The sequence below is a fragment of the Hypomesus transpacificus genome, unplaced genomic scaffold (assembly GCF_021917145.1).
Source record: "Hypomesus transpacificus isolate Combined female unplaced genomic scaffold, fHypTra1 scaffold_199, whole genome shotgun sequence".
Lineage (NCBI taxonomy): Eukaryota > Metazoa > Chordata > Actinopteri > Osmeriformes > Osmeridae > Hypomesus > Hypomesus transpacificus.
Genome location: NW_025813741.1, coordinates 12,039 through 38,637, shown reverse-complemented (window position 1 = coordinate 38,637; position 26,599 = coordinate 12,039). Strand labels below are relative to the sequence as shown.

General features: G+C 51.0%; 3 protein-coding genes across 5 annotated transcripts; all 3 read right to left on the bottom strand.

Annotated features, from left to right (window-relative positions):
• Positions 1-6: 6 nt before the first annotated feature.
• On the bottom strand, positions 7-2,980 carry fam113 (family with sequence similarity 113; the record flags this gene model as incomplete). Its single annotated transcript, XM_047052072.1, has 8 exons — positions 2,778-2,980; positions 2,518-2,599; positions 2,214-2,293; positions 1,061-1,293; positions 839-989; positions 443-671; positions 309-365; positions 7-236 (listed from the first exon to the last, which is right to left on the bottom strand). Coding segments are annotated over exons 1-8 (1,065 nt in total), but the record flags the coding sequence as incomplete, so codon positions are not given.
• Positions 2,981-15,669: 12,689 nt separating this feature from the next.
• Positions 15,670-18,745, bottom strand: LOC124489693 (E3 ubiquitin-protein ligase TRIM39-like). Its single transcript, XM_047052071.1, has 6 exons — positions 18,173-18,745; positions 17,839-17,934; positions 17,234-17,371; positions 16,834-16,981; positions 16,709-16,735; positions 15,670-16,256 (listed from the first exon to the last, which is right to left on the bottom strand). Exons 1-6 carry the CDS (start codon positions 18,743-18,745, stop codon positions 15,670-15,672), a joined length of 1,569 nt encoding a protein of 522 aa, XP_046908027.1.
• A 2,773-nt stretch (positions 18,746-21,518) lies between these two features.
• On the bottom strand, positions 21,519-25,088 carry LOC124489717 (E3 ubiquitin-protein ligase TRIM16-like). Of its 3 annotated transcripts, none has more exons than XM_047052120.1 (7): positions 24,198-25,088; positions 23,707-23,802; positions 23,250-23,483; positions 22,931-23,090; positions 22,787-22,812; positions 22,560-22,581; positions 21,519-22,415 (listed from the first exon to the last, which is right to left on the bottom strand). In XM_047052120.1, the coding sequence occupies exons 1-7, from the start codon at positions 24,795-24,797 to the stop codon at positions 21,895-21,897; spliced, it is 1,659 nt and encodes a 552-aa protein (XP_046908076.1). In that variant the 5' UTR covers positions 24,798-25,088; the 3' UTR covers positions 21,519-21,894. The 3 variants fall into 3 exon arrangements, with proteins under 3 accessions (XP_046908076.1, XP_046908074.1, XP_046908075.1); XM_047052118.1 differs by having other exon boundaries at positions 22,560-22,619; positions 22,753-22,812; positions 24,198-25,086; XM_047052119.1 differs by lacking the exon at positions 22,560-22,581 and having other exon boundaries at positions 22,753-22,812; positions 24,198-25,086.
• Positions 25,089-26,599: the final 1,511 nt, after the last annotated feature.

The following is a 26,599-nucleotide window of genomic DNA, read 5'->3' as shown; positions in this document are numbered from 1 at the left end:
AAGGGGGCGCAGGGTTGGGGCAAGGGGGCGCAGGGTTGGGGCAAGGGGGCGCAGGGTTGGGGCAGGGGGGTGTAGGGTTTGGACAAGGGGGCGCAGGGTTGCGGGGTTGGGGGCACCCCACTCCTCCTCGAAGCTGAAGTACCCTGAAGATGAGCTGGGGCAAGACGGGAGGGAGTCTATGTAGAAGTTCTCCCCGTTCCCCCAGTACTGCTGCTCAGGGAGGGAGGGGGGAGGAGCTGGGGGGGGGGGGAGGAGAGAGGGTCAGACACACACACACACACACACACAGAGAGAGCAGGGTCACTTACCAAAGGTCATAGTGTGGCTGTCACAGACAGGCTTCTGGTTGGGTCCCTCACTGGGATCTACAGACACACACCACGTCAGACAGGGCTAGCTGTGTGTGTGTGTGTGTGTGTGAGTGTGAGTGTGTGAGACTGACCTGGCAGGGCCACACCCCAGGCCTGGGCTGCGTGCCTCAGCAGCAGCGTGCTGATTCGCCGGTGGGCCACGGCGTTCCAGTGCACGCCGTCGCGCGTGCGGTGCTGCAGGCTGAAGCGGAACAGGAAGTGCAGGTCCAGCACGTCCAGCCCATAGGCGTCCGCCAGCTTGCCTGCGTAGAAGTTCGCCTCCACTATGTCGTAGCGAAGCGTGGGGCCCATGTGGGCGATCTGGGGGGGGTCGGAGGGGGTCAGAGGACCACGCCGAGGAAGAGATAGGAAGTTCATGCTCCATTTGACCCTTCATTTATTGATTTACTTCCTTGTTTGTTCACTGAGTCGTTCGTTCCTTGGATTGAACACGAATCGATGAATCGACTGACAAACAGACATGATACCTCCGGCACCAGGAACCCTCCTGCGATGTTCTTGCCCAGCGGCATGGTGAGGTTCCACACCACCAGACACTCCTCTGGGAGAACGCTGCGTAGCTCCTCGAAGAACCGCTCCAGGTTCTCCCTGTAGTCCCTCACCCACAGAGAGTCGTACCTGACACACACACACACGTGTGAGAGATACACAAACGTGTGTGTGTGTGTGTGTGTGAACGGCGGGCTCACCTGGAGACGTCCCAGACACAGGAGTTGACCACGACCACGTCTGGACTCGGGCCACAACGGAAGTCCTCCAGCACGCTCTGCACGTAGCGGGAGAAGACCCGCGTCAGGAAGTAGAAGCGCACCAGGTGGTGGTCCGAGCGGTACTGACGCACCTCCCGGTACTCCGTCCCGTTAGTCATGAGGCCCGTGCGGCCCCCCTCCACCAGGCAGTCCTGCTCAAACACCAGCTCCCCCTGATGGGGGAGGAGAGGGTGGAGGAGAGGGAGAGAGGGTGGAGGAGAGGGAGAGAGGGTGGAGGAGAGGGGGGAGATGGTGCAGGAGGAGGGGGAGAGGGTGGAGGAGAGGGAGAGGAGGGTGGAGGGGAGGGGGAGGAGGACAGGGGGAAGAGAGGGTGGAGGAGGAGGGTGAGAGGGGGGAGGAGGGTGGAGGAGGGTGAGAGGATGGAGGAGGGTGAAGAGGGTGGAGGGGAGGGAAGGAGGGAGGAGGGTGGAGGGGAGGGGGAGGAGGACAGGGGGAAGAGAGGGTGGAGGAGAGGGGGGAGGAGGGTGGAGGAGGGTGAGAGGATGGAGGAGGGTGGAGGGGAGGGGGAAGAGGGTGGAGGGGAGGGGGAGGAGAGGGGGAAGAGAGGGGAAGGAGGGAGGGAGGAGGGGGAGGGAGAGAGGGTTGAGGAGAGGGAGAGGAGGGTGGAGGGGGAGAGGGTGGAGGAGTGGGAAAGGGTGGAGAAGAATAGGAGAGGAGAAGGGGGAGATGGTGCAGGAGGAGGGGGGGGATAGATGAGGAGGAAGGATGAGGGAGAGGAGGGTTAGGAGGATGGAGAGGAGGAAGGGGGGGCAAACAAACCAAACTCCAACAGAATGACCCAGTGCAGGGAGAGGGGCATGGTGTGTGACATGCAGCCCACTACTGTGGCTATCAGACCTGGGCAAAGCCTCAGGTACGCTTGATTTAGCTAACCCCATGCGATGAAACGAGAGGAGCTCTCTCAAAAGATACCAATTGAGTCAATTCCAACACACCTCATCTACTTGCCAATACATGTAGTCTAAGTGCAATTGAGCTCTGTAGGTCTTGTGGCAGGTGAACTAACATCCTTTCCTGTATCAAATAGTCTGCATAGAGGTGAAATTCATGGACGAGGTGTGTCTAGTCTAACCTTGGTCTTGAGCTGGGACTGAGAGAGGTATCTGTCCTTCTGTAACAGGAGGACTAAGTCTTTGTATACCGCACGTTGGACTGTGGAAAGGAAGAAATTAGACTAAATAAAATACCCCCCCAAAAAAATCAATGCTCCGCCATTAGGCTAAGCTTCACATTTCTCCGTCAAAACCTTGCTAGCAATGTCCGGGTCGGAAATTTATTTTGACGACTCATCAACTGACATCGTGGATTGTACTAAAAAGTGTGCACGACAGTTAATTTAATAACTATAGGATAATCTCAGTCATAGCGCTACTTACTAGAGTCGCCCAGCACAACCACAAACTTGTTGTGCAGCAGTTTACTCGCCTGCTCTTGGCTCACGCTCTTCATGGTTTCTTTCTTTGGATTAAAACAAAAACTGGTTGGTTTTATAAACATTATTTAACACAGGTAAGTAACGACAAGTAATTTAATATCGTTATGCCAGCACCGGTTTCAATGGTCAGATTCCTACTGTGGTTGACAGACCAACTTTTGACAATGCGCCGTGTTTTAAGAAGGCCTATAGCCTACTTACCATGACAGGTCGGCAGTTTTTTTTTATTATGTGTATCAATAACGATTACTAGTTTGCAAAGTAACGTTAACTAAAGCCTGACAGCTTCGACTGGTGGGTTTGAGGTCAAACTTAGCCAAACCAGTGCGAATAAGACGATTACTTTGATGACTCCAGTATGACACATCTCACACCGTCTCGACCCAGACCGCGAATCTTCTTCCTCTTTGGTTTTTGCTAATCAATTGTTGTGGCTTCCATAGCAAATAAAAAGCGTTGCTAACACTACAAATGATGTCCAATAGGGGACACCCGTGTTTTTCAAAAGCATTTTTCCTTTTCGGGTCAACATTAATGAGTTCATGGGTGCGTGAACCGGAGGGCTTTTTGACATTAGTCTTTAAAGCTGTTAAACTAAGACTACTTGTTGAGTAAAAACACAGCACATGGTTTTAATGATTGATGTTTTTATAAATTAACTGGTTGATTTACTAAAACATTGGATGGTTTGAAAGGTCTTCAAAGGTCGTGAATTTCGCTTGAATTGTCAGTGTTAAAGTATCATGACGGTCAAAGTGAGTATTTATTTCTAACCGATATAGAAAACTTTATCTCTCAGTAGAAATCACTGTCATCATCATCATACGACATCACTCGAATCTGATCCTCTTTCTTCGAAGTGTCCTCCTCTTCCTTCTCCTCTTCCTCCTCCTCTTCCGTCTCCTCTTCCTCCTCTCCGCCAGGCTCAGCCTTCTCGTCGTCTTGGTCCTTTGTCTGTCGGTGAAACTCCCAGTAGATTCCGGTCAGAACCTTCGCTGCTTCCACGGAAACCTTTAACGTTCCCATTACCTCTCTCTCCTCGTCCACACTCACAACTACAACCGCGGAGAGAAATAGAGAGGGAGTAAGAGAGTAGGCGTGAGATTGAGGTTAAATGGAGGCACACAGAGAGAAAATATGTTTTTTTGTGATATATTTTCAGGTCAAATCCAATTTTATTTGTACTATTTTACAAGCAATGTCAACGAGGTCTTCATAAACACCCATAGAACTGCACCTAAATCAACCTAATAAGCTCCAAGTAGTCAATTAAAAACTCCCAGGAAAACTCAAGCTAACCACTGTTGTTTCTATTTTCTGTGGCAGACTTTTTTTTTTGGGGGGGGGGGGGGGGAGGTTTCGTTGAGGGAAAATATCGATTCTCACTGTCAATCTGGCGCTCGATGATGTCATTTCCTGTCAGCAGCTCCTGTAAGTCCAGGAAGGCGAGGCCTACATCGACACACTCCTCGTGTTCATCCAGCGGCTCGCTGACCACTGTGAACTTCAACCTGGGTATAAACACACACTCACAGTCTGGTTAATAACACACACTCCTCATTGACACACACACACACACACACCTTTAATACCACACACCCCTCAGTGTTACACAGACATACAGATGCACACTTTAATACCACACCCCCCTCAGTGATACACAGACATACACATGCACACACAGCTGAGCTCACCTGCCCTGGTTTGGGTCACTGCCCTCCAGCATGGTGTACAGGTACTGTCTGAGAGGGAATGCTTCTGAGCTGTCCACATAGATGACTATCAGAGAGAGAGAGAGAGAGAGAGAGAGGAGGTGGAGAGGAGAGAGAGCGGAAAGAGGAGGGGGAGAGGAGAGAGAGTGAGGAGAGAGAGGAGGGAGGGAGAGAGAGAGAGAGGAGGAGGGAGGGAGAGAGAGGAGAGAGAGGAGATCAGGAAGGATGGAAGAGGAGAAGAAAGGAGGGATGAGAGAGGACAAATGAGGAGGAGATCATAGATGAACATCATGATGAACCTGTGTTCCCTCGCCCACCTCACTCTAGCCCGCTCACCTCTGGTGAAGTTGTAATGAACCTCCTCCCCCTCCGTCGGTTTACGGAGGGACATGGGCGTCTCCGTGGTCTCCATGGGAACGCCCAGGAGGCGGTACTCCACGTAGACGCGCTGCACGGATTGGTCCAGGGCCACTTGGGAGGTGGGGCCAAAACTCAAGGAAAGGATCTCCACTCTCAGCTTATCTCCCTGAAACAACGTGGGATTTGAACCCGTGACCTCTTGATCCGCAGTCAAACGCTCTAACCACTAAGCTGTACCAGACAAATGATCAGTGGGAATTCTTACCTTCCTGATTGGTCTAGAAGGTCTCGGAATGACAATGACATCACTTTGAGAAGAGGTTCTTGACTCTGTCGAGTCCAGGTTGTCGCTGTCCTCGTGGGTCGCTTAGAGGAGTCAGAGAGAACACGAACAAAGTGATGAACATAGCTTGTTCATGTTCACGAAAGTATACAGAAAAGTCAATCGTATCGCATCCTATCGTATCGGATCAGACCAGATCCTCCTTCAAACAGTGTGGTGTACTCTACGCCAACTTTTCTTTGTTTTGCACCTTTCTCGCTCGTCTCGTCTTTCCCGGACACCTGCTCCAGAGAAGAAACGTCCTGAGGGGGAGAAGAGGAGATGAACATTAGTTCCCTCACCCATCCTCTCCTCAAACCTCTACAGGCTGGATGTGGCGTGTCTTTCCAGAGGGATGTTACACGGTGTATCATGGCCTCTGATTCAAGCTACATCCAGACCACACACCACCCTTCCATACAAGGATCACATCCCAACTGGACTAACTTGGAGAGTCCTGTCTTCACTGACGGAGCTTCTGGCTGACCGGGCTGAGCCTGGGCGAGATGTGGCCTGCTTCCTGGTTGGTGAGCGAGAGGGCGTGGCCAGTCTCTGTTCATTCTTGGTTGGTGAGCGAGAAGGCGTGGTTTGACTGGTATCCAGGATCAGAAGGGGTGTGGCCTGGGGAAGGTCAGATGACCTCAGGGGCGTGGCTCTCTTCCGTGCGGGTGACTGGAGAGGCGTGGCTCCGCTGGGCTCTGGTGATGGCACGGGAGTGGCGCGTTCTGATTGGATGTCTTGGGGTCGGTGCAGCTTGATTGGTGGAGGCTTGGGCTGGATCAGAAACCCAGGAAGTAAAGACGTGAAAATCACAGAAAGACAATAATTAAATATCGACAGTTGAATGTCGAGAAAACGCATTTGTTCACCTGAACATGGGCTACTTTTAAAGTAACAGGTTTGTCCACCCTTGCCTCCTCTGTCTTTGTCTGAAAAAAAAGAAGGAATAAATTTGATGCAACATAAAAGAGCTTGACACCAGAAGATATCAACGTCCACAAACATCACCTTCACTCTCGGCCTGGCGATAGGCCTCTGGGGTTCCTCAGGTCTCTCTCTCCTCCTCTCCACCCCCCCCTCCCCTCCTTCACTCTCCCTCTCCCCTCTTTCCGTCTCTCTCTCCGCTCGGTCTGTCTCCCTGGGTCCTTGTGCTCCCTCTGGTGGCTGGAAGGGGTACCTCCATCGTAAGGAGACGCGGACGAGGCCCCTAGGACCGCCCCCCACGTCCCTCAGAACGTAGTCACCTGACAGGAAAGAACACAGCATCTGAGGACTGAGGGATCAGATCAGGGGTTGAGATGCTACAGCTTCTCTGAATGGTGGGATGGACAGTGACTGAACAATGAAGCATTCCTCCCCCTCCTCCCCCGCTCCTCTTCCTCCCCTCCTCCTCCTCCTCTCCCTCCTCCTCCTCCTCCCCCTCCTCTTCCTCTTCCTCCTCCCCCCCCTCCTCTTCCTCCCCCCCTCCTCCTCCTCTCCCTCCTCCTCCTCCTCCCCCTCCTCTCCCTCCTCCTCCTCTTCCTCCTCCCCCTCCTCTTCCCCCTCTTCCTCCTCCTCCCCCTCCTCCTCCTCCCCCTCCTCTTCCTCCCCCTCCTCCTCTTCCTCCCCCCCCCTTCTCCCCCTCCTCCTCCCCCTCCCCCTCCTCTTCCTCCCCCTCCTCCTCATCTCACCTCTTATCTGCTTCCCGTTCGCCAGCGAGCGCAGGGGCACGGGGGTCTTGGCCAGGTACGCAGGCGGCACCTGCTCGTCGCTGTCGTCGAACAGGTAAACCCAAAGGCTCCCCGTACGGAGGTATTCCAGGACGTCGGCCGTCACCGCTAACGGGTAGCTCACCGCGTCGTTAAACAGCGGGTCAGCGCAGCACGGCACCGGCAGAGAGGCGTGAGCCGGCAGGTCGTACAGCCGGTACATGAGGTAGGAGTCCGGAAGTAGTCCCGGCCAGCGGGCGCTGAGGCCCATGCAGCGCTCCAGCACCACCTCCAGTTCGTTGGGTATCCCGCCGCCGTAGTCGAACATTTCCCTCTGCGTGGAAGGGAAGATTATGCAAAAACGTATCAAAATAAATATAAGTTCACGTGTGGAAGTTGTTCTGTCTCTCTCAGTGAGCCAGACAGCTGAGTTGTATGTAATCATTCAATGGCATTTAAACCAATTCATGTAGCAGAGCAAAGTACAGGGGGGATTTGACCCTGCCACCTCTTGATTCACAGTCAAATACTCGACAACAAGCTATACCCGTCTGTATGAGATGGGTTTGTGTCTCTCACCTCGTGTGTGCTGGCAGGCCACCCTAGGGAGCGCTGGGCGGGGCTTCTCTGAGTGACAGCTGCCCGCCTGTCCATCAGCCTATCAGCTCCTCTCTCCAGCAGCGTGTCCATTGGCTCAGCTGGGGGGAAAAGACGTACCCAGAAGTCCAGAACCCCGATAACCTCTCCCTCCGAGCCTGAGGGAGGAAGAGGGGAGAGAGGGGGAGGGAAAGGAGGAGGGGAGGGAGGGAGGAGGGAGAGGAGGAAAGGGGATGAAGGTGGATAATAGCCTTCTACTTACGTGATCAAAAAACAGCTTTTAAAGCAAAAAACTCGATTGAAAAATATGTGAACCCAGTGTGACCACGTCCTTCACCTTCTCACCTGTGACCTTGACCTGTCCGTTCACCCGCTCCCCTCTCCTCTCGCCCGCCCCACCCAGGGGCACCTGCGCCCTCCCTCGGGTCACGAAACGAACGCCCCCGAGGGCCTGATGCAGCTCCACCCTCACCCCTCCCCCCTGCCCCCCCAGCCGGCCCAGGTCCCGGGGCGAGAGCGGGTAGCGGGACGTGAACCCGTAGTCGGGCTGGGTCCCCCTCACCAGAGGGGTGGAGTGCATCTCGAAATCCAGGAGGGCGTAGGTGCAGAAGGTCACGACCTCCTTGACCCCTCCCGACCCCTCCCGGGCTCCCCCCATGGTCCGTAACCCCCCAGGGGTGAAGGTCGCCCCCCGGAGGTGGATTTCCAACACAGACTCCCCCGCCCTCAGCTGGGAGAACGTGGTGTCGTCCTCAATGGGCTGCACCATTTCCTGGTCCCCCCCCCCCGGCCAGGTGTACTGTAGTGGTATGGTCCGGTTGTAGTTCCTTGGGCTGTATGCCAACTCTTTCAGCTGGGCTGCAGAGAGAAAAGAGTGTGTTTGTTAAACAGTTGATTATGTGCTGCACTTCCTGTATGAATCTGTTGTCCACTCTGAGCGTTACCTTGCAAGGTGTTGATCTGCAGGGCTCTTCGTCCCAGAAGCTTGTCCTTCTCTTCAACCCTCCTTCTGATCTCCTCCCTCTCTCTCGCTGATCTCTCCATCATGGTCTTCATCTCGGCCTAGTGCACGGACGGCACAGGAAAAGGGGGCGGGTTCTCAAGAGGAGGGGCGGGTCTCAAGAGGAGGGGCGGGTCTCAAGAGGAGGGGCAGTGCATATGTGCTTGGGTGTGTGTGTCTGCATGTGTGTGTCTGCATGTGTGTGTATGTGTGTGTGTGTGCCTGCCTGTGTGTGTGTGTGTACCTGCAGGTCGCTGTTGATGCGGTGTTGCAGCAGCAGCATGTCCCTGCTCTTCTGCAGCTCTAGAACCCGTCTCTGCGTGAGACGCCCGTGCCTCCGCCTAGCCCTCCAGACAGCTCCGCCCGCCCCTTCCCATCATGCAGCAGGAGACGCAGGCCCTCACGGCCCTCCTGCTGGAGTCTGAATGTCTGGAGAGAGACACCGTAAAAACTTTAAAACACTTTTTCAATACTTAAAAACACTCCCAAAATTGTCTTTTTTTCCCCAAAATATTTGTTCAACCTCTTTAGTTCATCTTACTAGATTAATCTTTATTGTAAGATAAAAATAAAAATACTAAAAATGATAAATATTATTTTTATCAACCTTGATCTGCAGAAGGGTTTCACTGAGGTCCTCCACACTCATGTCAAACTCCTGAGAGAGAAAGAGACATAGAAGGAGGGGTGAGGGAGAGAGAGAGAGAGAGAGAGGAGAGAGAGAGAGAGAGATATAGAGAGAGGGGAGAGAGAGAGAGACAAAGAGAGGGAGAGAGAGAGAGGGGAGAGAGAGGGGAGAGAGAGAGGGGAGAGGGAGAGAGAGGGAGAGGGGGGAGAGAGAGAGAGAGAAGAGAGGGGGGGAGTGAGCGAGGGAGTGAGCGAGGGAGGAAGAGAGAGAGAAAGACAGATTGAAAGGAAGAGAGAAAGAGAGACACAAAGAAGGATGATGACACACACGACAACAAACCTCTTCACCTAACTCTTTATACATAAGTACGATGTGAGTGACCTCTGACCCTTTGTGACCGAGTCCAGCCTCTCTTGCAATGATGCGACCTGGCCTCTGAGGTGTAATACTTCCTGTTCCAGATGCTCATAATTGGCCCTCGTTAACGCAGTGGCTTCTTGGTAAACAGAACATAATGATGATGATGATGCAGACATTCACATTTTTATAAAATGCTTTTGCCCAAAGAAAGCAAAGTACAAACAGCATAAATAGACGATGATCCACGATCAGTTCTAACAGTTTTTCGGTCGTCAGTCAAGAAACAATCTGCATTTACAAGCCACGTCTCAAAGTTTTTTTTGAGGAAATTCTGAGAAAAGCAATTGTGTTTTCTTACCTTTTTCTCTCTCCATCTGATCCACTGTCCTCTCTTTCTCCAGCCTCATCATCTCTTTCTCCTCCTCCAACCTCCCTCTCTCCTCTCTCTCCACGTGCAGAATCTCCTCCAGTCTCCTGATGTCCATCCTCCAGATCTCCTCCTTCTCTCGTTCCCTCTCTTTTTCCAGATTCTTCTCCTTGTCCTCCTTCTCCCCGTGATGGCTCTGGGCTGACAAGGTGCTGTGGAGGAGAGAGACAGATCAAGAGAAAGAGAGACAGAGAGTCAGAGAGAGAGACAGAGAGAGAGACAGAAGAGAGATGGAGATAAACAAAAAGATGAAAAGAAAGAATGATAGAAGAGCAGGTAAAAAGTGGTAGCTAGAAGGTCATTAATCCTTGTGCTGCCTTTGGGTCACAATGACCCGTCGTTGTGCTGCGACAACTTTACCCAATACAACAACAAATAAAAAGCATTTAATTTTAACCTTCGCGCTGAGGGGGGTCTGAGACAGCCTGACAGTTCAAAGAAAATGCTTCACTTTATTTTTGTATGAGGTAAAGTTGTCGCAACACGTGGGGGGGTCACAATGACTGAAGGCTAAGTTCTACGCAGCAGACACAACCTCTGTGTGTGTATAAACTCCCCACCTCTCCAGCAGCGTGTCATAGTGTGTCTGTATAAACTCCCCACCTCTCCAGCAGCGAGTCATAGTGTGTCTGTATAGACTCCCCACCTCTCCAGCAGCGAGTCATAGTGTGTCTGTATATACTCCCCACCTCTCCAGCAGCGAGTCATAGTGTGTCTGTATAGACTCCCCACCTCTCCAGCAGCGTGTCATAGTGTGTCTGTATATACTCCCCACCTCTCCAGCAGCGTGTCATAGTGTGTCTGTATAGACTCCCCACCTCTCCAGCAGCGAGTCATAGTGTGTCTGTATAAACTCCCCACCTCTCCAGCAGCGAGTCATAGTGTGTCTGTATATACTCCCCACCTCTCCAGCAGCGAGTCATAGCTCTCCTTCAGCAGGCGTCGCTCTCCCTCCAGATCCGACACTCTCTCCTGGAACTACGGAGGAGGAAGTAAACAGGAAGTGTGTACACGGGAACACAGGAAACAGGAAGTAAAAAGAAACAGGAATACGATCACAGGAACGACGGAAACAGTGTCAGATCATTACAGCGACACAAACACCATTGGTCTGCCGGTGAGTCCGAAAACAGTTTGACTGCCCGTCTAGCAGCCCACATCAAGTATCAACTGTCACAAACGTTTTGGACCAGGCAGGTCAGGAGGGGGACAGGCTGCAGTACCTCCTCCAGGCCTTGCAGTGAGAGGGTGGCAGCACTGAGCTGGCCCTCCAGTGTGAGTGCCCTCTGCCTCTCCTGTTTCAGCTGCAGACTCAGCTCCTCCACCCTCTCCAGCAGGGCCGCCTGGCTCTCCTTCAGGGACTGCTGGCTCTGGGGAGGACACACAGGCTTCAGCTCTGGGTTTTACTACGGATTAAGAGGTTCAATTCCCCTGCCTGCTGAGCGAATAAATGACGTAACGGCTGGGGGTTGTAGTTATGTATTGATTTGGGACATCGCTTGGGATCTTTTTATTTGGTGGGTCTCTCACCTGCTCCAGTTGAGCCTCGTATGCCTGCAGAGAGAGAGAGAGGAGAGAGAGAGAGAGAGAGGAGAGTGAGTCAGTATCAGTGTGAAGCAGGTTTAGGGTTTAGGGGTTAGGGTTAGGGTTAGGGTCAACCCATGTGACATGGGTGAAAGGAGATGAAGCCAGATGTCGGCCTGACCTTCTGCAGGTGGTTGAACTTCTCCTGGGTCAGTCTCAGGGCTGTGCTCCGGTCACTCAGCTGCTTCTGCAGGCGGATCACCTCCACGTTGTCCCTGATGGTCAGTCTGAGGCAGGAAGAGCAGCAGGGTCACTGAGACGCTACGGCCATGATGATGGAGCTGGGTGGAACGGTGTGTGTGCGTTTCAGTGTGTGTCTCTGTGTGTGTGTGAGCGTATGTTTGTATGTTCGAGTGTATGTCTGCGTGTGTGTGTGTCTAAGTGAGTGTGTGTGTGTGTCTAAGTGTGTATGTGTGTGTGTGTGTGTGCTCTGTGTGTGTGCGTGTGTCTAAGTGTGTAAGTGTCTGTGTATGTCTGTGTGTGTGTGTCTAAGTGTGTATGTGTGTGTGTGTGCTCTGTGTGTGTGTGTCTAAGTGAGTGTGTGTGTGTATGTGTGTGTGTGCTCTGTGTGTGTGTGTGCTCTGTATGTGTGTGTGTGTGCTCTGTGTGTGTGTGTCTAAGTGAATGTGTGTGTTTCTAAGTGTGTATGTGTTTGTTTGTGCTCTGTGTGTGCTCTGTGTGTGTGTGTGTGCCCACCTGTATGTGTGTGTGTGTGCTCTGTGTGTGTGTGTGTGCCCACCTGTGTGTGTGTGTGTGTGTCTAAGTGTGTATGTGTGTGTGTGTGCTCTGTGTGTGTGTGTGCCCACCTGTGTGTGTGTGCCCACCTGTGTGTGTGCTCTGTGTGTGTGTGTGCCCACCTGTGTGTGTGCTCTGTGTGTGTGCCCACCTGTGTGTGTGTGTGCTCTGTGTGTGTGCCCACCTGTGTGTGTGTGTGCCCACCTGTGCCCTTCTGCCTGTTGCCTCCTCATCTCCCTGACGGTTCCCTCCACCTCCCTCTCCTTCTCCCTGAGAGAGAGCGCCAGCTGCTCCAGCTCCAACACCCTCCTCTGCTGCCCCTCCTCCTGACCAGCTCCCCCGCAGCGGGGAGGGGCCGTCTGGGCCGCACGCCTGACTCCACCCTCCCCATCCAAGCCCCGCCCTGAGGTGGGAAACAAACAGCCCTTTTGATGCTCTTGATCCTCAAATGTGTGTGTTTTTAGTGTTAATGCTGTCTAGGTATAGCTCGGTGGTTAGAGCATCTGACTGCAGATCACAGGTTCAAATCCCCTGTCTGTATGTTGCTTTGAAACAAACACATCAGCATATCACACAGGCGACAATACAACGTTTAGGGTGCACTTGATTGACATCGCTATCGGCCCACACGCTAACAATGTTTTCCGGAGCCGAGCAGCCTGTAGTGGGTGCGTCCCCCCCAGGTCCAGGATGTGCTGCCGGGCCAGGCTGAGCTTGTTCTGCAGCGCCCCCTTCTGGCTCTCCAGGGTAGCGACCCGAGCCTCCAGCTCCAGGATTGTCTCCTCCAGGTCTCCCTCTCTCTGCCCCGCTGGGCGACCCTGACGCACACGCATCAGCTTGGTGGACATCCTGGGGGAGGAGAGGGGAGGAGGGGGGGGGGGAGGAGGGGGAAGGAGGGGGGGGGGGGAGGAGGGGGGAAGGAGGGGGGGGGGGGGTAGGAGGAGGGAGGAGGGGGGAGGAGGGGGGGAGGGAGGAGGAGGAGGGAGGAGGAGAAGTTAGTGTGTGGGTGTGTGTGTGTGTACCTGCGTAACCTCTGGTCCTGTGTGTGTGTGTGTGTACCTGCGTAGCCTCTGCTCCTGTGTGTGTGTGTGTGTGTGTACCTGCGTAGCCTCTGCTCCTGTGTGTGTGTGTGTGTACCTGCGTAGCCTCTGCTCCTGTGTGTGTGTGTGTGTGTGTACCTGCGTAGCCTCTGCTCCTGTGTGTGTGTGTGTGTGTGTACCTGCGTAGCCTCTGCTCCTGTGTGTGTGTGTGTGTGTGTGTGTGTGTGTGTACCTGCGTAGCCTCTGGTCCTGTGTGTGTGTGTGTGTGTGTACCTGCGTAGCCTCTGCTCCTGTGTGTGTGTGTGTGTGTGTGTGTGTGTGTGTGTACCTGCGTAGCCTCTGCTCCTGTGTGTGTGTGTGTGTGTGTACCTGCGTAGCCTCTGCTCCTGTGTGTGTGTGTGTGTGTACCTGCGTAGCCTCTGCTCCTGTGTGTGTGTGTGTGTACCTGCGTAGCCTCTGCTCCTGTGTGTGTGTGTGTGTGTGTGTACCTGCGTAGCCTCTGGTCCTGTGTGTGTGTGTGTTGTCTTAGCAGGGTGTTCTCCTCCTGCAGGTGAAGACACTGCTCCTCCAGCTGTTCCCGGGGAACACGGAACACTCTCTGGCGGTCTGACACACACACACGCACACAGATAGTAATTATACAATGGAAGACGGACATAATTATTAATATTCATAACTATGGCCGGACCAGGACCAGGACCAGGACCAGGAGCAAACAGGAAGTTGCTTCATACCTTTTATCTTCAGAACCTGCGGCTTCTTCCATGACTTTGTGTCTCGAACTATGTCTGGAGAGACACAAAGAAGAGAGTAAAACACACACACACATACCTACACACACATACACACACACACACACACCTACACACACACTTATACACACACACACACGCACCTGTCATCGCTGGCATCAGCCCTCCCCTCACCAGTCCCACATCCCTGACTGGGAGATCCCCAGCAGTCTCATCCACAGCCAATGACATCGCTCTGTCTTGTTGGATCCACCAATCAGCAGCTAGCTCTTGTTGGATACACCAATCAGCAGCTAGCTCTCGAGGGCTCCGGAAGTAATGTCGTCGCCGGAAGTGATGTCATAACCGGCTGACTTCACACATGTCATGTCTGGGAGTTTGGCATGGTGAAAGAGACTGAAATGTTATTTCAGAATGATAGGTCGCTTTCAGTGCGGAGACAAAATGTAACATTGTTTCAATGCTACCCTCTGCTTGTCCACTTTTAATAATTATGATTCACATGCTAAATTAATAATCCTAAAGTAAAAAGCAGACAAACCATATAACGATAATTTAAGAAAAAATTATTGTTATTTTCTTGTAATAATATTCCTTCAAACAATAACGCTGCGAACTAGGCAAAGCTAACAAGCCGACAGCTAACTAGCCAGAGCTAACTAGCCCAAGATAATATTTGCATGAAGCACATTCCCAGCGCGAGTATAAGCCCATTAAGACAGTCAGTTGTGTACTCACTATGATGGTTCTGTCGCATCAGGGTCCTGTAGCTGAACAGTGACACTACTGATGACTGACTGGGAACATGGTACATTAGTCACAGCCTGTAACCTGTTCTGTGTTCTGTGTTCTCTGTGGTCTGTCTTCTCTGTGTTCTGTGTTCTCTGTGGTCGGTCTTCTCTGTGTGTCTCAGCGCAATGTTGCAGTCCTGTCAGTTTTAATCTCTTCTGATCCTTCCCTGTGTGTGTGTGTGTGTGTGTGTGTGTCTTTCTCTGTTTAGCCTCAGACAGAACGCCTGTGTCTCCCTGCTCCATCTGGTCCCATGTTAATCTGATCCGTGTCCTAATCTGATTACCTCAACTAAGCGAACGTGCCAGGATACATCTGGAGACTGATCCTGGGTCAGTTCTGAGGCTGCTCTGGTCATGGTGGAGGTTGTCACTCTGGGAGGTTGCGCTGACCCTGGGTCAGACTAAAGGACAATCTAAACACAAACTAGGTAAACAGAAGACAAGGAAGAGAAAGAGAGAGAGAAATGGAGAGAGAGAGACAGAGAGAGATGGAGATAGACATGGAAAGGTAGGGCAGAGCAGGAGAAATTGAGGGGAGGAGATAAGGTCACTAGGTTAAGGAGACAGGGTGGATACAGAGGATACAGGAGGGATATGAGGAGAGACAAAGTCAAACTGAATAAAAATCCCAATTTGTAGACAGGGTAGTTGAGTACGTGTTAGTTTATTTATGTATTAAGAAACTACATTACAAAAAAGATACACTTGCAACTCCAGGTCATAATGTTTCAGAAAAATCACTCTAAGTATCTACTACAAATATTACTGATAATTCATTTAATAAGTGAATCTGTTGGTCTTGAAGGACTTGGTGTCATAGGTGTGTTGTTTATCCTTTCATTAACCAAACAGAGATGTATTGCGGGGTCAGATGGCTGAGCGGTTAGGGAGTCGGGCTATTAATCAGAAGGTTGTTGGTTCGATTCCCGGTCGTGCGAAATGACGTGTCCTTGGGCAAGGCACTTCACCCTACTGGCCTCGGGGGGAATGTCCCTGTACTTACTGTAAGTCGCTCTGGATAAGAGCGTCTGCTAAATGAATAAATGTAAATTGTATTACGCAAGGCAAATATTTCCGTCCGCATTAAAAAATATGTTTCAAAATGTGACGCCGTCAAAAGTCCCGCCCCTGTCTGCGATGCCGGGGGCGACGGGACGAATAACGAGAGCTGATTTGTTGTCCCCGCTGTCACTCATGTCAGGGTTGAAGAGAGGAAACACCCTCCCAGTGAAGGAGCAGCCAATGAAAGAGTAGATATGCGAAGCCTTTCCTGCATCGTAAAAAGACACCACCCCTTCCTCGTAGTCCAATAGCACGCCCACGACCCAGGGCTTCTCTCTGATTGGCAGGAGGAGCGACTGCCAATCGCACGCCCTGTAATCACTCCCCTTCCTCAGGCAGATTGTCCAATAGCCATCCTCGGGGCTGAGGGTGACCACGCCCTTCCTGTTGACGGACTCTCTAGCCACGCCCAGATCCCAGGCCGTCTTGTCGCCGACCTCGACCTCCCAGTAGCGCCTCCCAGAGGTGAAGCCGTGCATGGCGAGGACGCAGGGCGCCGTGTCGAAGCGCCGGGGGCCTTCCGGAAGGTTCTCCTGCTCTCTGTCTCCGTCCCAGACCCTTTTCCTGTCACGGGACACGACCAGCCACGGGTTGGCTGAGCGTGGGTCCAGACTCACTTCCACTGGAGAGAGACGAAGCAGGAATTAACTTCAAATAAGTACAACTAAAACTATAAACATCAAAAATGCTACATAATGTATATAACAATAGTGTGCCTTGTTGAGAGGAAGCACACAAAATTATATGAATGATAACAACAATAAAAATGATGATAGAGATCAAATTATAAAGATTGAATAAACAAAATCATAAGCCAATGATTACAACAATAAAAACAATAGTAATACAAATTATATAAAGGAAAAACAGAATAGGAGATTGAGATTGTCAGCTGCTTTGCGTTACAGCAAAACAATAAAAATGATGATAAAATTATAAAGATTGAAAAAATGATTATAATAAGCCAATGATAAAAAACTAAAAAAATTGTAATTCAAATTATATAAAGGAAAAACAGAATAGGAGATTGTGATTGTCAGCTGCATTGCGTTACAGCAGCTGTGAACATCATACCTGCATACTGCTGGACTATCTCGTGCTCTGTCAAAGAACCAAAACCCAAACACAACATCAAACTGAGCCTCTGACACTCAACTGTCATTATCATTAGCGATTTGATCCTGTGAGACGATTCTGACCTTTTCTGGCCTGTTTGGTCTGGGCTGCCTTCAACATCCCCTCTAACTGGGACACTTTGGACCTCAGCGTCCCCACACACTGGTGGGAGTGGACGCTGGTGTCAGACCAGTCCTTAGTGGGAGGAGGGCGGGTGAGGGAGGGGAACCTCTGACAGGGGAGACAGAGAGAAACACAGCAGCATGATAAAGATGTGTCTTTCAAGACATGGTGAGGTCTGAAGGAGTGCACTGTACCTGCAGGAGGAGGTGGTGAGGGGGGGTGGGGGTACTGACGTGGAGGAGGAGGTGGAGGGGGAGTACTGACCTGTAGGAGGAGGAAGTGGTCCTCGGTGTGTGAGAGCTGCTCCAGCTCAAAGCTCCTCCTCCGAAGCTCCGAGATCTCCTGCTCCAGATCCCTGACAAGGTCTTCGGCTCTCCTCTCCGCTGCCTTCTGCTTCTCCACCATCCCCCGGGTGAGCTCGGCCAGGCTTCTCTCCACGGCGGTCATCAGAGCGCCGAAGAGCTTTGCGCTGTCTTCCATCGCTTTCCTTGAGTTCGTCTGATGGGGGAGACGTAGAGTGAGCGACGGCAGTGAGAGGCGGCAGTGAGAGACGGCAGTGAGAGACGGCAGTGTGAGACGGCAGTGAGAGACAGCAGTGAGAGACGGCAATGAGAGACGGCAGTGTGAGACGGCAGTGTGAGACGGCAGTGAGAGACGGCAGTGTGAGACGGCAGTGAGAGACTGCAGTGAGAGACGGCAGTGTGAGACGGCAGTGAGAGACGGCAGTGTGAGACGGCAGTGTGAGACGGCAGTGAGAGACGGCAGTGAGAGACGGCAGTGTGAGACTGCAGTGAGAGACGGCAGTGTGAGACGGCAGTGTGAGACGGCAGTGTGCGACGGCAGTGTGAGACGGCAGTGTGTGACGGCAGTGAGAGGCGGCAGTGTGCGACGGCAGTGTGCGACAGTGTCGCGGAGTTCGTCCCGTAGCTTCGGGATCTGGAATAAAACCACCCTGGTGAACTCACCCTGCTGAGCTCCACTGAGTGTTGGATCTCCTCCACCTTCTTCACTCTGGTCTGGATCATCTGCAGCACCTCCACCTCAGCCCTCTCCATCTGAGCCTTGGAATCAGAAGCACAACTAAATCACTGGCTGTCGGAGTACATGATAAGAAAAGAGGCGAGGAAGAGGTGGAGGAGGAAAATGACAGGAAAGAAGAAAGGATAAACGAAGAACGAGAGGGAGAAGAACGTTGAACAACCAAAATCCTCTTAGACCTAGGCGCCTCTGACCCTTGACCTTCTGCTGTAGAGTCCGCGTGGCTTTGGGCTGAAAGTAAGTTTACCGTAAACATCTCACCTTCTTCTCTGCGCTCTCTCGCTCTGCCGGGACGGTGTGGTGCCCCCGGTGGTCGGTCTCCGCACACAGCACACACACACACGTCTGGTCGCTCCTGCAGAACATCTCCAGGAGCCTCTGGTGCTTCCTACACATCCTGTCCTCCAGGTTCTCCACAGGGTCGACCAGCTGGTGGACCTTCAGCGTGGCCACTCTCTGGTGAGGCTCCAGGTGAGTCTCACAGTAGGAGGTCAGACACACCAGGCAGGACTTCAGGGCTCGGAGCTTCGTCCCGGTGCAGACGTCACACGCCACGTCCCCTGGTCTGAGGACGGGCACTCCTCCGTTCCGTCTCCTCGCCCGGATCTCCTCCGACATCTCCCGGGCGAAGGGGTTCTGGCGGGGGTCCGGGTGACCAGGGAACACGGTGTTGCACCTGGGGCAGCTGCAGGTGTGGAGGCTCAGCCAGCGCTCTGTAATGCAGGCCAGGCAGAAGCTGTGGCCGCAGGGGATGGAGACGGGGTCGGTGAAGACCTCCGTGCACAGGGAGCAGAGGAACTGCTCTTCAGACAGGAAGTGGACGGTGGAAGCCATGACTGGAGGAGAATGACAGGGTCTATCTGTCACGAATGGAGAAAAGAAATTAGAGTGAAAAGTAAAATAAAAGTCAGGCAGGTTATTTTGATCTTTAAGGCTGTTCCTTTTGAATATGGTCCTTTTGAATATACCCAATCTTGTCAACTGAAAGGATGGTGGAATACATCAAATGTTTAAATTAAATATATAAAAAACAAAACAACATCTTCAGCTGTTTTTGCATGGTTAGAGACAGTTGGGTAGAGACAGGAAAGCAGGAAGAGAGAGAGAGGACAGACATGCAGGACAATGGCCCGGGCCAGAATCGAACCTGTGTCCTTGCGTTTCGGCCTAAGTGGTACGTGCTCTATCTGGTGAGGCCCCAGACTTTAGGATCGAAGTAAAAGCTGTGCTTCCACACACTTTCTTGCTGTGTCTAGTCTCAGTACAACCTGCAGCATCTAACAACAGCACTGTGAACTCTTATCAGTTGCCTGTGGGGAAAAAACGACCAAAGTCCAACCAATCGCTCGTTACAAACTACACACTACCAAACACACATGACCCGAGTTAAAGGACACACTGAAGTAGAAAAACTACAGAACAGTCTCTATTAAGTTCACATCCTCCTCTTCACCAATGTGTGATGATCTACAACATGATGGTGGTACCACTGGACTGTACCCACAAGCTGTGACCTACCTCGACCAACAGGAAGTTGACATGTGAGGAAAGGCGGAGGGCAGGTGCTGCTGTCAATCATCAGCCTAAGCCCCTCCCCTTTCTGGTCTCCTCTATAGTTTAACCCTTCCAGCGACTCAGCTACCAGGACCGCTCGTCTCCTAGTCTGAGCTACCAGGACCGCTCGTCTCCTAGTCTCAGCTACCAGGACCGCTCGTCTCCTAGTCTCAGCTACCAGGACCGCTCGTCTCCTAGTCTGAGCTACCAGGACCGCTCGTCTCCTAGTCTCAGCTACCAGGACCGCTCGTCTCCTAGTCTCAGCTACCAGGACTGCTCGTCTCCTAGTCTGAGCTACCAGGACCGCTCGTCTCCTAGTCTCAGCTACCAGGACCGCTCGTCTCCTAGTCTGAGCTACCAGGACCGCTCGTCTCCTAGTCTCAGCTACCAGGACCGCTCGTCTCCTAGTCTCAGCTACCAGGACTGCTCGTCTCCTAGTCTCAGCTACCAGGACTGCTCGTCTCCTAGTCTGAGCTACCAGGACCGCTTGTCTCCTAGTCTGAGCTACCAGGACCGCTCGTCTCCTTGTCTCAGCTACCTGGACTGCTCGTCTCCTTGTCTCAGCTACCTGGACTGCTCGTCTCCTTGTCTCACCTCCCAGAGTGCCGCCATCTTGAAGTTCCAGTAATAGTTGCTTCTTCACTCAATAACTGACGTTGGTTGGAAAGCAATCTGATTTTGTTTGTGCTCCAGTGTGAAATTTGTCTTTGATTTCAATGAAAAAAAGAAATCACATATATTCAGTATTAAAATGTTTAATGAGAGCTTTGTGTGGGATTTGAAAGTATTGTTTTGAATAGGAACATTACAAGTGCAGAAAAATTCACATTGACAGAATTAATAAAACATTTAAAAAACATAGTTGTGTCTACTCAAAATGAAAGGAACATGATGACCAACATGCACTGTTTTGTCTTTTGGCTAAAAGAGTCAGCTAAATAATTTCAATATAATTATACAGAGCTGGTTTCCTGTCCCTTTTCTTCCTCTTCCTCTTCCTCTCGTCTTCCTCCTTGTGGAAGACCTTTCCATCTGGCTGCTTTCTCCACCTCAGCTGGAAGTCTTCAGTCAGCCCCTTCTCTCTCAGCTTCACCTGGACCTGAGGAGGAGAGCGAGTCTGGACTAAGAATTTGTACTCTCTTCTTTAAAGTGAAGATCAACATGAATCAACCAGTCTCACCTGTTGTAAGATGGCCTCCATCACAGCAGGATCCTCTAGGTCCACACCAGAGTTCTCTCTGGTCAGACTCATTCTCACCACCTGCTGCTGCACTGGGACTGGAGACACTAACAGGAACATGGAAAATGTACGACATCACAAAAGACCATTTAAGAACAATTATTACCTCACAAAGAAACAGTTATGACATCACAAAAGCCGCTTCATGTCCCTTGTGTTTCATCACATCGCAGTTATAGAACGTCTCAGTCAAGATTATTTCTAATACTTTCAAAACAAAGATGTACTACTGTAGCAGAAAAAGGAACGTTTAACATTACAGGGCCAGTCCGTCCAGCTGCTGAAGGAACTAAACTCTGACACTAAACAGAATTTGTGCCCGTCTGTATTATTAGGTTTGTTGATCTTCCACTATTTAAAGGAGGAGTTGATGTCATGTGACCACCAACAGGGGTCCCTGTACAGGCCCATCCAGGAGAACTCTGACAGGTTTCATGTCCACAATCTGCTGGTTCTCAGTCTGGTTCCCAGAGTGAAAAAAGCTTCAAATTGAGCTTTGTGATTGCACTGCTCTCTTGTGGGGAATCTCTGTTACTGCATTGAGAAATAAAGAGGGAGAGATGAATAGATGGAGGGAGAGAGAGAGAGAAGAGAGGGAGAGAGAGAGAGAGAGAAGAGAGGGAGAGAGAGAGAGAGAGAGAGAGAGAGAGAGAGAGAGAGAGAGAGAGAGAGAGGAAAAGATATGCAAAAAGAATGAGAGAGAAAGGGAGAGATTGAGAGAGGGACAAAGGGAGAGGGGAGAGAGAGAGACTAAAGACTAGATGTGTCAAAAAAACAAATCCTTCTTCTACAGTGTAAATAATGAGTGGTGTCTTTTAGCTTCACATGTCTTTATTCAGCTGTTCAGGTCCATTATAACCACCACCAGGAGTTTAATGTAGCAGAGAGACAACTATGAACTGATCACTTAAACAACAGCAGTTATAAACACTTCCATCTCAATAGTGAGTAGCACATGTACCCAAACATTACAACACATCGTTAGTTAAAACTCTATTTACTGAGTAGCAGGAGAGGAAGTAGACAGTGATTTCTATTGTCCAGTAGAGCCAAGACTAAATGATCAAATACAATCATTAAGGTGAAAGAGCAGGAATTATACAACAAAAGAACAATGTTTATAAACCAACTAAAACAATTACAGGGTTATGTATGATGGTATGAAGGTATCACTCCTCTACAAGACCCTCTACCACAGCTTCATAATCTCTGCACTGCTACTATACCAACCAAGCCCAGGGTAGAGTGGCTTGGTGAAGGTGGTCTGGACTCTGTGTAGGAGGGTCACTGTTTCAAAGATGACACTGTAGAAGGACAGAGTACCTGCCTTGTGATCCAGGTACACTCCTACTCTGGAGGACTGAGGGCCTGATACTGCAGTAACAACATAGTTATGTCTGAACCAGTAACCATCTCTAGAGCAGCGTAACCTCCAGGACTCGGAAGTGTCACCAAAGCCAGAGTGACCCCATGTTCTGCGGATGTCTTTATATGAGACTGCTATGTCAATACCGTCACCTCTCCACTCCACCTCCCAGTAACAGCGTCCAGAGAGAGCCTCTCTACACAGCACCTGCCAGTGATCGGTGAACCTCTCTGGATGGTCAGGATATGGCTTCTGCTGCTTTAGAAGTGTCACCTTCCTGTTCTGCTCAGACAGAGAGAGGTCTGTACATGCTGTGTTTGGGTCCAGAGTGAGCTGCCAGGAATCTGGGAGCAGAGCAGAGACCAGATCAGAGTTAATATTCATGTGTCCATTCATGTGTCCCCATGTTAAAGCTGCTGTTGTTCTGGATCAGATTCATCATTCAACACGTGTCAGTGGAGAGAGACCTGGACACTTCAGAGACTCACATGATAAGAGGTCTGCTCTGGTCTTGGGCTCTAGAGGCAGGAACACATCCACTGTGGAAGCTGGACACACACAAACATGCACACACACAAACACAGAGACATATTTATATACACACTTAGGCACAAAGAAAAACCCACACACATATACACAAACACACACAAACAGTACATCAAACACACTTCAGAGACTCACATGGTAAGAGGTCTGCTCTGGTCTTGGGCTCTGGAGGCAGGAACACATCCACTGTGGAGACTGGAGACACACACACACACACACATATATTAATACAGGTGTCTGTCCTTTCACATGATGTTTGTCCATGAGGCTTAATGTGCTGTTCCTCCAGACCTGCTGTGTTTAACCAGCTCACCTATGGTGGAGATGTTGGACCACTCTCTCTGGATCAGCTCCTCTAGTTTGTCTCTCAGCTCAGAGACCACCTCAGTCACATGTCTGAAGTACTGAAGAGGAGGAACAGAGATGCTGGGGACATCTGAAGATACACTGGTACTGGAGAGAGACTGGTACTTCTGGAGAGAGAGAAAGAGGGAGAGGGGAGAGAGAGAGAGAGAGACAGACAGACAGATGGAAGAATGACAGATGGACACACAGCTTGAGCAGAGATCCTACATAGACGATCAGACAGTGAGTGTAGCTTCAGATCTGAGCTGCCAGGGTAGTCTAGTTACCTGGAGGAAGTGGATGTTGTCCTCTGTGTGTGAGAGCTTCTCCAGCTCAGCGTCTCTCCTCCTCAGCTCAGCTATCTCCTGCTCCAGTCTCTCCAGCAGTCCTTCAGCCTGACTCAGTGCTGCCCCCTGCTGGGCTCCGATCAGATCCTTCACCTCAGAGCGCCTTCTCTCAATGGAGCGGATCAGCTCAGTGAAGATCCTCTCACTGTCCTCCACTGCTGCCTGGCCTGAGAGCTGGAGATAGAGGGAGAAAGGGAGAGAGAAGGAGAGAAGAGAGAGAGTAAGGGGTAGGATAGAGAGAAAGAGAGAGAGAGGGAAAGACAGACAAAAAGAAATGCAGATAAATAAATCCAGATGTCCCTTCAGTGACAGCAGTCTTCCTGAATGTAGAGTCCACCTGTCCTATCCAGGTATCTCCCAGTAGCACAGCTAGAGTAGTGGAGATCTTGATGCTGACCTTGAAAGACTCCACAGCCTGTTGGAGCTCCTTCAGCTCCTTCTCTCTCTGCTGGACTCTCTGCTGGACTTCCTGCTGACTCAGGACCAGCTTGTCCTGGAGAACAACACACATGACAACAACACAGTAGAAGTTACAGTACAGGACTCTGGTGGAGTGGATGCAGTAAACTCTTCCTCCTTTTACTAACATGAGTCTGCACTTGTTGACATTTTATAGTTATCCATGTAGACCAAACAGGAGTTCACGCTTTGGACTCAAATAAGACCATAACAACAGTTCAATGGCTATACGTTCAATAATCTATGTTGATAAAGCGTTAAAAGAAACGTGTATTTATAATATTCTTACGTTATTCTTGTATTATCATTAATAACCTGTTTCATACATCACTTAAAAGGGGAACTTTAACATTTCTTTGCATGTTTAATCTTGATCACATAAAAACTTCCATCTTCAAACACTTTTATGACTAATGGTTCTGGTCTTACCTGTTTCTCCTTCCTCTCAGCTTTGAGTGACACCATGTCATGTCCTTTATGTTCTTCCATGGTACACAGCATGCAGACACACTGCTGGTCCGTCCGACAGAAGACCTCCAGCAGCTTGTCATGACTGGAGCAGATCATCTCCTGCAGTCCAGACGTGGCTTCCACCAGCTTATGATTCTTCAGCCCAGGAACCTGGTAGTGGGGCTGGAGGTGAGTCTGGCAGTAGGACACCATACACACCAGACAGGACTTGAGGGCTCTCTCCTGCCCTGGCCCAGTGCAGAGGTCACAGGTCACCTCTCCTGGCCCAGCTGGACTGGTCAGCTCAGAGGGGGCGGCCTGGGCTCCTCCTGTCTCCTTCAGCTTCTCCACCACCTCAGCCAGCATGTTGTTCCTCTTCAGAGCAGGCCTCAGAGTGAAGCTCTGTCTGCACTGGGGGCAGCTGTAGACTCCCTTCTGCTCATCCTGGTCCCAGCAGCCCTCGATACAGCTGCTACAGTAGCTGTGACCACAGGCGAGGGTGACAGGATCCTTAAAGAGGTCCAGACAGATGGAACAGCGGAACTGGTCCTGGTCCAGCACAACTCCCTGCTGGGCCATGCTGGAGTGGTAGTGACGGTCGCTCTCTCTCACACAGAAACACAGGTGGAGAGAGAGAGAGAGAGAGAGGGAGTGAAAGAGAGATAAGTTTCGTTTCTTCAGAATAACAACTGTTGTGGGAGGAGGGAGGGGATTTCCTGGTTCTGTCAGAGGGTGGAGTTTAGCTGAGGGTGGAGAGACACGGAGACAAACAGACAGAGAGAGGGAGTAAGACACTTCCTGTTTCTAACCAGCCTGTCTCCTCTGCTCCCAGTCAGCTCCCACTGAACCCAAACACACTCAGCCCTCTCTCTGTCTGAGGAGATGGGATGTCTCTTCCTCTCTGTTATCTCCCTCTCTCCCTTACTCTCTGTCTCACACAAGTAGTTTTTCTCTTTCTTCACTCTCTCTCTCTCTCTCTCTCTCTCTCTCTCTCTCTCTCTCTCTCTCTCTCTCTCTCTCTCTCTCTCTCTCTCTCTCTCTCTCTCTCTCTCTCTCTCTCTCTCTCTCTCTCTCTCTTTCTCTCTCCCTCTTTCTCTCTCTCCAGTACCACCAGTACAGAACCAGGAAATCCCTCCCTCTTCCCACAACTAAAGTCTAAAAGCCCCAAACAGGAACACCGTTGTCTTGTGCATGTGTGTGTTTATGTGATCATCTCTGCCTGCATGTGTGTATCTCATCCTTTCCCTCTCTCTCTTTCTCTCCTTCGGTTATTTCTCTTTCCATCTTAACATCTCCTCACTGACACACATTCAGAAGACTGTGGTTGTGTGTGTCTGGTTGGTGACCATCTTGTTGTCGTGGAGACACCCGGACACCTGCTTCACCTGGAACACGGCTCCCTGGCACCACTCTGGGAGTCTGTCCCTGCACCTCACATCACAACCCTTTTCTTCTGCTTTCAGCAGGTAGAGCAGCTGTCCTTACAGAGTACGTACTGTTGCATGCAGTACAGCATCTGTCCTTACAGAGTACGTACTGTTGCATGCAGTACAGCAGCTGTCCTTACAGAGTACGTACTGTTGCATGCAGTACAGCAGCTGTCCTAACAGAGTACGTACTGTTGCATGCAGTACAGCAGCTGTCCTTACAGAGTACGTACTGTTGCATGCAGTACAGCATCTGTCCTTACAGAGTACGTACTGTTGCATGCAGTACAGCAGCTGTCCTTACAGAGTACGTACTGTTGCATGCAGTACAGCAGCTGTCCTTACAGAGTACGTACTGCTGCATGCAGTACAGCAGCTGTCCTTACAGAGTGCGTACTGTTGCATGCAGTACAACATGCATACAACTGGGACACACCACTTCATCATAACATGGCACCTTGACCTTTGACCCTCTCACTCACACGTCCGTCACAGTTTTTAGTGCAAAATGTCAGTGTTGTTGATCTTAGTATCTCACGCTGCTATTGGTTGAATCACCTCAAGGTAGCAATCAAAGGTCTTGAAATAAAATAGAATCTACCATAGAAAGTGTTGTTGATCTTAGGGGGGCGGGGGGGGGGGGCGTGCCAAGACGACTGAGGGTGTAAGACAGAGTTGTAAGAGGAAAGCCTTATTTCTGTCTTATTTTGAGGGCCCTCTCTGTCAGCGAGGTGTTCAGGTCCTTCCAGGATGACATTTACATTTAGTCATTTAGCAGACGCTCTTATCCAGAGCGACTTACAGTAAGTACAGGGACATTCCCCCCGTGGCAAGTAGGGTGAAGTGCCTTGCCCAAGGACACAACGTCATTTGGCACAGCCGGGAATCGAACCAGCGACCTTCTGATTACTAGCCCGATTCCCTAACCGCTCAGCCATCTGACTCCATGGATGA